At 41.8% G+C, this 13,840-nt stretch overlaps 1 protein-coding gene across 1 annotated transcript in view; it reads right to left on the bottom strand.

Moving 5' to 3' along the window:
- Positions 1–460: 460 nt before the first annotated feature.
- Positions 461–13,840, bottom strand: part of LOC126428334 (uncharacterized) — a 31,036-nt gene continuing 17,656 nt past the window's right edge. Inside the window, exons 3-4 of the mRNA XM_050090269.1 lie at positions 11,298–11,398; positions 461–939 (exon numbers count right to left, since the gene is read on the bottom strand). Coding sequence (XP_049946226.1) covers positions 616–939; positions 11,298–11,398 — 425 coding nt within the window. The 3' untranslated portion in view covers positions 461–615. The remainder of the gene's footprint in view (positions 940–11,297; positions 11,399–13,840) is intronic.

Below are 13,840 nucleotides of genomic sequence, written 5' to 3'. Positions count from 1 at the left end.
AGGATATACATTTCAAGGATTGGATAACAAAGAAAAAGAAATTTAGTGCAAACAATATTCTAACATACTTCATGTTTGCAGATGCATGGGTCGTAATTTAGACCTGTGGCTGATTTTAATTGGCAGTCACAGGACACACACAATGTAAAATAAAAGATAAAAGTGCACATACAATTTGAAGGACAACAAAATCTGATGTATCATATTCCTTCACCTAAAAATAACCTGTATGTATGTATTTCAAGAAAATGATAAAAAAGAGGACAAGGACTACAGAGGGTGCCACAGTAATTTGCATACTTGCAAAAAGGTAGACTCATCATTAATTCATTATGATTTTTCTGCAAGCATGGGAACTAAGCTCAAAATTCCAACTCCTACAGGAAAGTACTGGCAGCCTGTTGTGTCCTTGCAATTTCAGTTTTAATGAATTTTCTTTTGGATTAAAAAATAAAATAAATAAAAATTATAGTAGTTCGATCTTAGTAAGACACAAGGACTCAGTTCCGCAGTATGCACAGCATGGTGCCATACCTTAATTTTATTAAAAATTTTCTTGCCCAACTCATTATCTCATTTTCAGTCCTGTTACTGTATCCTGTTGGTATACCAGACTTATCTGAAGGCAATGTGAGCATCATGGAACAACCAAATAAGTGATGTCTCTCTGTGCAACTGACCAGGCAACTTAATAACACTGTGTGTCGGTGGTGGCGGCCTCTTCGCAGCTGGTCTGCCGCCCTCCGGCAGTGGATCGGGGTCATCTACGGCCTCGGCGTCAGCACCATCTTCCCACGTGAGCTCTCGCACATTATTAGCATTTGTTACGTTCAGTTCATCCAGTACCTTCTTCCCTGAGTTTTGTTGAGGCAAGTCTTTCTTTTTATTGTTGCTAGCAGTCACACTGCTAGGCGAGGTTTTCACTGTGCTGTCCCCTGGCTGTGAAAATAAAGAAAAAGTACCTAAAATTATTATTCTTTATTAGTTTCCTCATTTCCATATTGTTAGGAACACAACAATGTTATTTGTGGAGGACAAAATTGTTTCTTAACTGGCCAAAAATGTAATGTCTCTTTCTTACTCATTAGTTCACTATTTTAGTGTAGACCATAGATAGATACAGGCCACACACACCCCTGTCTCTGCCATGTTAAAGTTTAAAGCCAGCAACATCCAAGTCATATATATGATATGTATTGCAATGCCTCTGTTATTCTGATGATTAAAATGCATGCTTGTCCAAAGGAAAAACCACTGCAGGGACTACAGCTGTTGAGAAATGCATTATATGTATTCGCAGTTGTGAATAAGGACAACCATGAGCTGTAGAATGGAATGATGATGATGATAATTTGTGCCGGACCAGGACTCGAACCCGGATTTCCAGTTCTCGTTTCTTCTAAGACAGATGGAACTGAGAAGAAAAAATTGCTCATGATAGTTAAATCAAAAAATGCTAGGTGTTTTAAGCACTTAAAAAATCTGCCAGTGCACTATGATGCTAATAAAAAATCCTGGATGCCCTCCAAACACTTTGATGTTGAAATAAGGTGTTGGAATTAGGAGCTTAGAAGTCAGAAAAGGAAGATACTGGTTTTTGTTGACAACTGTCCAGATCTTGGAGAACATTAAGATTGTTTTACTTCCTGCAAATACAACAAGCTTATTGCAACCCATGGACCAAGGAGTAATTAGATGCCTGAAATGCCATTACTGTAAGCTCATTTTACTGAAACAGTGCATTGAGAAAAAGCAGGACTCTTCTATTACACTGATGGATGCAATCAGATGCATTACCAAAGCTTGGAGCTGGGTCACGGCCTAAAACATCAAGAGCTATTTCCGCCATGTGGGAATCACAAAAAAAATGTTCAAATGTGATGCTGGTGATTAGCCACTACCTGCATCATCTATTCTCGATCAGTGCGATTCTGAAATGTATGCAACAATAGATGATGACCTTGTTACAACCAAAGTGCACACTGAAGACCAAATTGTAAACGAAGTCAAGAATCAGGGTCACAGTGACCATGAAGTGAGCAAGGGAGATGAAGAAGAAGAAAGAAAAAAGTGCCTATTCCTACTGTGAGTGACTCTTTAGAAGCCACTAGAATTGTGAACATGTTCTATGAAGCTAGGGGAGGCAGCAGTGAAACTGCAAATTAAATACTGAAAATAGAATGTCATTTAGAAAGTGTGTATTGGGCATATAGACAGCAGAGTAAAATGACTGACTACTTCACTCCTAAATAAAATAGTTTTGGGAGTACTTAGCACAGTACTGCATATACACTACTGGCCATTAAAATTGCTACACCAAGAAGAAATGCAGATGATAAAAGGGTATTCATTGGACAAATATATTATACTAGAACTGACATGTGATTACATTTTCATGCAATTTGGGTGCATAGATCCTGAGAAATCACCATCCAGAACAACCACCTCTGGCCATAATAACGACCTTGATAAGCCTGGGCATTGAGTCAAACAGAGCTCGGATGGCGTGTACAGGTACAGCTGCCCATGCAGCTTCAACACGATGTCACAGTTCATCAAGAGTAGTGACTGGCGTATTGTGACGAGCCAGTTGCTCGGCCACCACTGACCAGACGTTTTCAATTGGTGAGAGATCTGGAGAATGTATCCAGAAAGGCCCGTTCAGGACCTGCAACATGCGGTCGTGCATTATCCTGCTTAAATGTAGGGTTTTGCAGGGATCGAATGAATGGTAGAGCTACAGGTCGTAACACATCTGAAATTTAACATCTACTGTTGAAAGTGCCATCAATGCGAACAAGATGTGACCGAGACGTGTAACCAGTGGCACCCCTTACCATCACGCTGGGTGATACGCCAGTATGGCAATGATGAATACACGCTTCCAATGTGCGTTCACCACGCTGTCGCCAAACATGGATGCGACCATCATGATGCTGTAAACAGAACCTGGATTCATCCAAAAAAATGACGTTGTGCCATTCGTGCACCCAGGTTCGTCGTTGAGTACACCATCGCAGGCACTCTTGTCTGTGATGCAGCGTCAAGGGTAATCACAGCCACGGTATCCAAGCTGATAGTCCCTGCTGCTGCAAACGTCATTGAACTGTTCGTGCAGATGGTTGTTGTCTTGCAAACGTCCCCATCTGTTGACTCAGGGATCGAGACGTGGCTGAACAATCCGTTACAGCCATGCGGGTAAGATGCCTGTCATCTCGACTGCTAGTGATACGAGCCCATTGGGATACAGAACAGCGTTCCGTTTTACCCTCCTGAACCCACCAATTCCATATTCTGCTAACAGTCATTGGATCTCGACCAACGCAAGCAGCAATGTTGGGATACGATAAACCGCAATCATGATAGGCTACAATCTAACCTTTATCAAAGTTGGAAACATGATGGTAAGCATTTCTCCTCCTTACACGAGGCATCACAACAACGTTTCACCAGGCAAAGCCGGTCAACTGTTGTTTGTGTATGAGAAATCGGTGGGAAACTTTCCTCACGTCAGCATGTAGGTGTCGCCACCGGCGCCAACCTTGTGTGAATGCTCTGAAAAGCTAATCATTTGCATTTCACAGCATCTTCTTCCAGTCAGTTAAATTTCACGTCTGAAGCAAGTCATCTTTGTGGTGTAGCAATTTTAATGGCCAGTACTGTACTATATTCATGTAAGTTTAAGAGTGAATACTGTATGTGAAATAAATTAATTTCCAACACAACAGACTGAAAATACAAATCTAGGTTACAACGGCAATCATTTACAAAATAATTTTCAAGATCCTTTGAATGTTTTTATAGCCAGGTTCCGCTGTATTACTTCTTTTCAGATATTATTCCACGCAACCTAACACTACAGAAGATTCCATCACTGTAATAAGAACCTGTTCTGAAAATATTACAAGATGAACTCAACATCAATCCACAAGTCATCTGCAAATGGACACCACCACACTGACAGAGATGTCAGTTTTAATAGAATGACGTCACACGCGGTCTACGGGACTTATGGTTTAATTGTTTTACCTGAGAACTGCACATCAGAAAGTAGCTGTAACAGCTCCATTGAAAACTCGCCTCCACAATGTAGCACACTGTTAGTTCTATAGACTTTTTATTTACTCAGTTTTGTGTATTTGACAAGCCAATGTCGTACCTTTGTTTTATAAGTAGAAAGTGCTCCTGTTACGTTTCACGCATAGCAATATCATTTGCAGAAGATCGGAAGACAGCAGCTAGACTCTGTCGAAACAAGTCACTGGGGAAATAAAATAAAAGTATTACAAGACATGATCTTGGCTGAAAAATTATCTTGTTTACCAAGTATCAGTTCACTCTCAGCAAAATGTGTGGCTTATATACAACTGAGGTGTGTGTGTGTGTGTGTGTGTGTGTGTGTGTGTGTGTGTGTGCGCGCGCGAGTGCGCGCATTTCTGTACATACATATATATTTATGTACACTACTGGCCATTAAAATTGCTACACCAGGAAGAAATACAGATGATAAACGGGTATTCATTGGACAAATATATTATACTAGAACTGACATGTGATTACATTTTCACGCAATTTGGGTGCATAGATCCTGAGAAATCAGTACCCAGAACAACCACCTCTGGCCATAATAACGGCCTTGATAAGCCTGGGCATTGAGTCAAACAGAGCTCGGATGGCATGTACAGGTACAGCTGCCCATGCAGCTTCAACACGATACCACAGTTCATCAAGAGTAGTGACTGGCGTATTGTGACGAGCCAGTTGCTCAGCCACCATTGAACAGATGTTTTCAATTGGTGAGAGATCTGGAGAATGTGCTGGCCAGGGCAGCAGTCTAACATTTTCTGTATCCACAAGGAACAGGATCTGCAACATGCGGTTGTGCATTATCCTGCTGAAATGTAGGGTTTCGCAGGGATCGAATGAATGGTAGAGCCACGGGTCGTAACACATCTGAAATTTAACGTCCACTGCCGTCAATGCGAACAACAGGTGACCGAGACGTGTAACCAGTAACACCCCTTACCATCACGCTGGGTGATACGCCAGTATGGCGATAATGAATACACGCTTCCAATGTGTGTTCACCGTGATGTCGCCAACCACGGATGCGACCATCATGATGCAGTAAACAGAACCTGGATCCATCCGAAAAAAATGATGTTTTGCCATTCGTGCACCCAGGTTCGTCACTGAGTACACCATCGCAGGCGCTCCTGTCTGCGATGCAGCGTCATGAGTAACCGCAGCCGTGGTCTCCAAGCTGATAGTGCATGCTGCTGCAAACATTGTCAAACTGTTCGTGTAGATGGTTGTTGTCTTACGAACATCCCCATCTGTTGACTCAGGGATTGAGACGTGGCTGCATGATCCGTTACAGCCATGCGGATAAGATGCCTGTCATCTCGACTGCTAGTGATACGAAGCTGTTGGGATCTGGTACGGCATTCTGTATTACCCTCCTGAACCCATCGATTCCATATTCTGCTAACAGTCATTGGATCTCGACCAACGCGAGCATCAATGTCGCGATATGATAAACTGCAATCGCGATAGGCTTCAATCCGACCTTTACCAAAGTTCTAAACGTGATGGTACCCATTTCTCCTCCTTAGACGAGGCATTACAACAACATTTCACCAGGAAACGCCGGTCAACTGCTGTTTGTGTATGAGAAATTGGTTGGAATCTTTCCTCATGTCAGCACGTTGTAGGTGTTGTCACCGGCACCAACCTTGTGGGAATGCTCTGAAAAGCTAGTCATTTGCCTATAACAGCATCTTCTTCCTGTCAGTTAAATTTCGCGTCTGTAGCATGTCATCTTCATAGTGTAGCAATTTACATAAGTATACACATAAGTACATATATGTATGCACATATGTATGAATATGTAAGAGGGATGTTCTGAAAGTAAATTTTGCCATTGTTTTCCATAAGGAAACTTCATTGCCAAAACCAAATATGCCATGGCACCATGAACTACACACTTTCACTATTTTTTGACACATTTGCCACTGACAGTGACACATTTGGCATAGCGTGCAATCAGTTTGTATAAACCACTACTCTGGTAAAACTCGGTGCCCTGCAATGCGGGGAACTGTTGCAAAGCCTGCTCCGCATCAGCAGTAGTTTGTGTGTGATGTCCCAAGTGTGCCCAGGTGGAAGCCCAATGGGGCAAGATAAGGCCCGTGTGACGGGTGACCCAATTTCTCCCATCTGAAGCACGGCATCAAATGATCAAGGCTGGTTCCCATTCTTGCTCTCTTTTGATCTGCAGTCAGATTTCTCAGTATCCACCTTGCACACACTTTTTGATAATCCAACATATCATGGGGCAAGTCTTAGGCCTGAGCACGATACGCAGTATGAATGCAATGTCTGACACTGTCATGCGTGTATCCACTAATACCCTGTCGTACACTCTAGCAATGTATTTTTCATTTGTGGATGTGTAGGAACACCCACTTCCATCTCTATCTTCCAACCTACACCTTCCTTCACTGAACATGCAACACCAGTGACTAACCATCTGACGAGACACGATCTCTTTAGCATACACGGTCAGCAGACATTCATGGATGATGGACACACTAGCGCCACGTGCCCATTGTAACAGGATAACAGCACACACTACTTCTGGTGACCACGTTTTCAGTACACATCTGTCTGCCATGATGATGTGTACTTGAGTAACCTCGGGTATCCCCACATACCCAAATCTCTCTTCTTCAGTGCTCTGCACACGCATCATTGCTCCTTCACTGATGTCCCTTCCATTGCTGAATCACCAAAGGGTGTGGATTCATATCACATTTGTTTGTTTCACATTGTGTACCAATTTATCTTTCAAAAACCATGACATAACTCACTTTCAGAACATCCCTCGTGTACGTGTACATGTGTGGTGTGTGTGTGTGTGAATATATCTGATTCAGGAGGAATGTTACAATTTGTGGGGTGATTCTGCATGTGAAAATAAACTAAAAAAAATCCTTTGAACATGTGCCCAGTTTTTAACCATTATGGAACTGGAGTGGGTTGAAGACTAGGATGGGATAATGGTGGGACAGATGACTGATCCACCCTATAAGAGATGTTAAAAAAGTCCCCTGCCCATCATAGAGTGCTAGTCAATGCATTGGAGAATGTATTGTGTTGCACATTGAACACCATATTGATGGGTTTTATGGCAGGCAACAGCAGTAGTGATGTGAGTGACAACTTCTTCATGTGTATCCACTTTCACAGTGTACAAATCCCCCTTTAACCAGTCCTGTAAACAGAAGTCCAATGGGGTTAGGTCAGGTCATCTGGCAGGGCAGTTAATGGGTCCATCATGGACAACCCACTGTTGAGGATCTGCGTTATCCAGATACTGGGATACTTGCTGGTACAGTGAATAGGTGATCCATTATGTTGCAAATACATTTTCCACTGTTGCTCTACTACTGTTATTTCTTCCAAAAGTTCAGGTAGGTCTTCAATAATGAAATGTGGATTGCTGCACCTGTCACACGATCTGGCAGCAACACAGTCCCTACCACCAGGTCATCAGTCATATCACAGCAGACTTTCACTGAGAATTAAACTTTGATTCTTGTTTTCCTAGTGTCATATCGGTTCTCCATTGCCCATGAATGAGAACTGTGGGTTTTCATGGTGCCATTGCATGTAAATGAAGCCTTATTGGTAAATAAAGTGTATTGCATGACATCCGTGTGTACAGCCAACCAATCACAAAATTTTCGTCTGTTTACTGAGTGACCTGGATAAAGATGTTCCACAGGATGCAAACTGCTTTGGTACAAACCCTCAGAATGTAATATACACTACATTCGCATTTGTGGGCTATCGAACTATTGGCTAATGTGTCATGTTCTGGTGGTGGGACTCTGTTGTGCCATTTCAGTAACGTCTCCCCTTTCCTCAACTGACTGGACAGCCTCATGTTCTGACGTTACTTGCACACTGGGGAGTGTTCCAGGTTTATGTAACATTTGAAAAACCCTAGGAAATACCCTGGCACAGGTGATTTGTCAATCAGGTAAATGTCTCCAGTATTCTGTCCCAGCCAAATAGGCACGGCCATTACGGTACCCAAATACAGACAACATGTGTGCGTATTCAGCACAGGTGAACATATGCAGCATGTTGGTATTCGTGGGCACAATGAACTTGCCCAATTAAACAAGATTCAAGCACGATAGGCACACTGCCTCATGTGCTGACTGATCTGAGCCACGACTGCACACTGCGTATTCTTGGCAGGGGTTCCCTTGGTTTGACATCACAGAGCTGCCATCTGTTGGAGAACCCCCACAACATCCTGTACGATGAATCAGTCATCTGTAACACCGTTATTCTGTCCACCACAGCACCTACGTGGCATTTCAGTTAGTAATATTAACATCTGTCTTCATAAATCATTTATGGATGTGTGTACTCTTCAACCCCCTCCAGTTCCGTAATGATTGAAAATCAGAAACATCTTCATAGGACTTCTTTGGTTTTTCTTTTTTACATGTAGAATCACCTTACAGCTGTGTGTGTGTGTGTGTGTGTGTGTGTGTGTGTGTGTGTGTGTGAAGGAATGGGCCCATTACAGTACTGATTAGCAGTGGCACCTTGATTTCTAATGTATGAAACCCTCAATGTTGGACTCATACTCACTCCGTCTGCGACCTCTATGACACACCTCACTCATGTCCAACAGTGGAGTTCTTGCAGTCACTTCACTGCAGTATTGTAGGATCTCAAAGTTTGGTGAGCAGAGACAGAAGCAAATGTTCCATTCGACCAACAGTTTTGGATTTCGGCTGACTTCTGCTGACTAAAGAATGGAATGTGGCTCTTCCGAGTTTACCTTCATACAACGCGCTGTATAAATAAAAAATATTCAAGAATAAGCCTTCTGTGACATTGTTAGTTGCTCTGCCTACAGACACATAATCTCGGTTCATCTAAGTCGAAAGAAGTGAAATCAGGCTGCGAAATTTATCTATCCTGGCGACAAAATACAAGACAGAAACTAAACTTGATTTGAATGACGCAATCAGCACTATGCTTCACACAGTGCAATAAAAATTATAATAAAAGCACAATTCCTGCAAGTGGATATTTTCTTAACTCTTAATTGTGACTCAGTTTCTCTTATTTCTAATTAATAATTTCTGTACTACTAATATTTTATAAGGAGTGAATAAGATTTGTTCTTCATTGCACACCACACTACAACCAATATACCACAGATGTCATCAACAATATTACATAGATTTTATTTAATTTTTAATTTTTTAGGAAAGTTTATATAATTTGTAATTTATTATAACAATGATACACTTAACTTGTTGTAGTGTGGTATTTTTCATCATTAGAGTTCATTTAAGTAATATTTTACAGTAATACTTCATTTTTACTAAACTTTTTTTACAAGATTGTAGAAGTTGCTACACCTATGAAGAAAAAATTGCAGAAATATAGTTTTACATTAAAGAGGGCGGGAGGGGACAGGTTTGGTAAAACTGCCAGTGATGCAGGATCACCTCATTATGGCTCTGGTGACCTTAAACAAGAAACAGTAGACTTAAGTACATTAAGTTTAATGTTAGGCCTAGATATACAATATTGTCAGTTTTAAGAACTGCAAACTGTTATCTATTAGTTAACAAAAACTGATTAATTCTTAGGCAATATCACTAATAACAAAATTCCTTAACTTAGTTTACAATCTAGAATTTTCAGGGAATCTAGAGTTGCAAGATGGTTAATAGGGCTTTATTGCTGGTACTATGATGAAGTACTAAATCTAATATCAGTGGAGTATGGGTTGGAGATGATGACTCTCTCATGTTTCACTGCAGCAACAGAGCAAACTGGAAGCACGAGGTGCATTCAAGTTCTAAGGCCTCCGATTTTTTTTCTCCGGACTGGAAAGAGATAGAAACATGCACATTGTTTTAAAATGAGGCCGCGTTCATTGTCAATACGTCCCAGAGATGGCAGCACTGTACGGCAGATGGAATTTTACTGCCAGCAGCGAGAATGAGAACTGTTTTAAATACTTAAAATGGCGACGTTTTCCTTACTTGAACAGTGTGCAATCATTCGTTTCCTGAATTTGCGTGGTGTGAAAACAATTGAAATTCATCGACAGTTGAAGGAGACATGTGGTGATGGAGTTATGGATGTGTCGAAAGTGCGTTCGTGGGTGCGACAGTTTAATGAAGGCAGAACATTGCGTGACAACAAACCGAAACAACCTCGGGCTCACACAAGCCGGTCTGACGACACGATCGAGAAAGTGGAGAGAATTGTTTTGGGGGATCGCCGAATGACTGTTGAACAGATCGCCTCCAGAGTTGGCATTTCTGTGGGTTCTGTGCACACAATCCTGCATGACGACCTGAAAATGCAAAAAGTGTCATCCAGGTGGGTGCCACGAATGCTGACGGACGACCACACGGCTGCCCGTGTGGCATGTTGCCAAGCAATGTTGATGCGAAACGACAGCACGAATTGGACTTTCTTTTCCTCGGTTGAGACAATGGATGAGATGTGGATGCCATTTTTAAATCCAGAAACTAAGCGCCAGTCAGCTCAATGGAAGCACACAGATTCACCGCCACCAGAAAAATTTCGGGTAACTGCCAGTGCTGAAAAAATGATGGTGTCCACGTTCTGGGACAGCGAGGGTGTAATCCTTACCCATTGTGTTCCAAAGGGCACTACGGTAACAGGTGCATCCTACGAAAATGTTTTGAAGAACAAATTCCTTCCTGCACTGCAACAAAAACGTCCGGGAAGGGCTGCGCATGTGCTGTTTCACCGAGACAACGCAACCGCACATCGAGCTAACGTTACGCAACAGTTTCTTCGTGATAACAACTTTGAAGTGATTCCTCATGCTCCCTACTCACCTGACCTGGCTCCTAGTGACTTTTGGCTTTTTCCAACAACGAAAGACACTCTCCGTCGCCGCACATTCACCAGCCGTGCTGCTATTGCCTCAGCGATTTTCCAGTGGTCAAAACAGACTCCTAAAGAAGCCTTCGCCGCTGCCATGGAATCATGGCGTCAGAGTTGTGAAAAATGTGTACGTCTGCAGGGCGATTACGTCGAGAAGTAACGCCAGTTTCATCAATTTCGGGTGAGTAGTTAATTAGAAAAAAAATCGGAGGCCTTAGAACTTGAATGCACCTCGTAATTGAACGTGTTCCACCCACCCTTTGCAACATTTCAAGTCCACTGGCTGCACAGTCACAAATAAAAAGAAGCAGCACTTGACAAGCCTTTACCTGTGTGCTGCTAGCTGGTGTCTCGGGTACAGGGGACTGCCCAGTGGTTGCTCCGGCAGTAGTGGCCTCACTGTTGCATGTCGCTAAAGCCGCAGGCCCACCTGTATGGAAAACTTGTTTTAGTATAATCTCCACTATGGTGAAACAGGACCAGCACAGATAACAACAACTAACCAAACTGTGCATTAGAAAACTGGTGAAACAAACTGTATACAGAGCAGTAGTATAAAGTGAATAATGTAAACTGAGAGCCAATATCATTTCTACATCTACATCCGTACTCTGCAAACCACCGTGAAGTGCTTCACAGAGGTTACGTCCTATTGTACCAGTTATGGGGTTTCTTACTGTTCCATTCACATACAGAATACGGGAAGAATGATTGTCTGGCAGTCAGTCTACCAATTCCTGTAAGAGTTCGGGCAATCTGAGTGCATCCGCACTGAAGAAGATCGTTGGCCAGTAAGCCTTATCTGTACAGATACCATTGGTGATCTGGAAGCTCTCAAAGAATGAAATTACAATGAATTCATACAGATAAGCCTTACCAGCCAATGATCTTCTTCAGTGCAGATGCACTCACATTGCTCAAATGTAGTGTGTGGACAGAAAGTTGGAAAGTGTGGGTCTCATGGGGACTATGCCAGAGATAAGTCCCTGTAGTCGCACTATCCTCTGTGTCCTCGGTGGCTCAGTCGGATAAAGCAACTCCCATGCAAGCAGGAGGTCCCTGGTTCGAGTCCTGGTCGGGGCACACATTTTTCAACTGTCCCCCTAGATATTTATCAATGCCTGCAAGCAGCTAAAGATCTGATTTCATTGTAATTTCAGTATGGTATCTGTACAGATACCACCTTCATATCAATGTTATCAGGTGGTGTGGTTGTCTTTCCCCTGCCTCCTGGCTTCTTCTTCAATGGAGAACCTGTCTCACAAAAGTTCTTAACCTGTAGCAAAATGGTATCGTGGATCAGAATTGCACCATTATGTGGAACATCGAATTGGAGGCAGAAATTCCTGAGTGGTGGTCACAGATTTTGCATTTCTAAAGAATGTCTCTACGAGAAATGTACGATGTTGTACAATCCATCTCTCTGTTTTAACTAAACTGCTGCTGTAAGGAAAACAATGAGCCCAATCATGCCCCGCCACTTTGCTGATTCACTCACAACTACTCAAGTCAAAAATGTCAGTTAAGTCTGACTCACGCTGTGCTATGGCACCTTCCGTGATATGACTGCAAAAGTATTTCGAAAGATCTATGTGAAAGTACGTTTTTGCACAGTGGAAACATTGGTTTCATATCTCCATAAAAGTCTGACAAGAATTCCTTAGAAACTGTTTACACATTCATATATTTCATTTTGTGCTTGGCATAGAGAGTTGAAATGTGGTCTTCCCAAGACTATTATATTGGGCAGATAGGGCACAATTTCTGTGTGTGTTTCAGGGAGCACACTTACATTACTATTTTGAATGTTTCAGGATGTCATCTTACAGGTAATAACAACGTATTAATCTATTGACGAAAGAATGAAATATTACATTCATCACCGAAGGGCATCACACAAATGCCCTAGAAGAAATTGAATGTTTTTTACATCACAAAACAGACAAAACTCTGGTTAGACAAGAGAAAAAGTGGCTTCAGCAGAAATTTTTTCTTTCCCCATTTGATGTTCATTTGCTCTCTCTCTGGTCCTTTGCATGTTAATTAAATAGCACCTTATCATATTATTCTTTTTTGTAAAAAAACTTATCAATAACAGATTTTACTTATCCTTTCCAAGTTACAAGCAATACTTGTATTTGAAACATTCTATTTCATTTTACAGATTCAGATTTTGATTCCTTGTCTGTCTCATTTCAAATTGTAAGCATATTTGTTATTTCCTTAGAAACTGTTTACATGTTCATATATTTCATTTTGTGCTTGGCATAGTGATCTGCAACTGTGGTGTCATAAGTGTGGCTCCAGTTTTTGTTTTGTTTTGTTTTGTTTGGGGCGAGGTACAGCACTTCTTTGGTGTCATTAACAAAACTGCAATAGCTGAATGATGTTTTTTAGTGTAGTGAAATGCAGGCACAGCTTGTGCGAGGATCATTCAATAAGTAATGGCCTACATTTGTTATCCTCAGCACATATTTATTGTTAAGAGTCAGAGTTTGATGACAACATACATCAACATGTGTTGTCCATGTCCTATTTTTCTACGTAATCTCCATCACATTCTATGGCTGTACGTCAATGTTATGGAAGACCATGTATTCCCTGTTGGTAAAAGCTCTTGTCCTGTAGACATAGCCATGTTTTCACTGCACAACCAATACTCTCATCATCTTCAAAGTGTGTTCCCCATAGAGAATCTATAAGTTCTAACCATTCAGATGAAATGGCTTTTCTCTGAATCTTTTGGCCCGCTGTGAGCATTTGTGGAACCCATCATGAACACCTCTTTGAATATCCGGGAGTCTCAGTCACTGAGGACACACTTCCAATGCTGACAGACAACCGTAGAGCCAATTGTCAAGCTGTGATACAC

Source organism: Schistocerca serialis, chromosome 12 (genome assembly GCF_023864345.2).
Source record: "Schistocerca serialis cubense isolate TAMUIC-IGC-003099 chromosome 12, iqSchSeri2.2, whole genome shotgun sequence".
NCBI classification, from domain to species: Eukaryota; Metazoa; Arthropoda; class Insecta; order Orthoptera; family Acrididae; genus Schistocerca; species Schistocerca serialis.
Note: the sequence above shows the minus strand (reverse complement) of the source record. Positions and strands in the feature narration are given on the sequence as shown.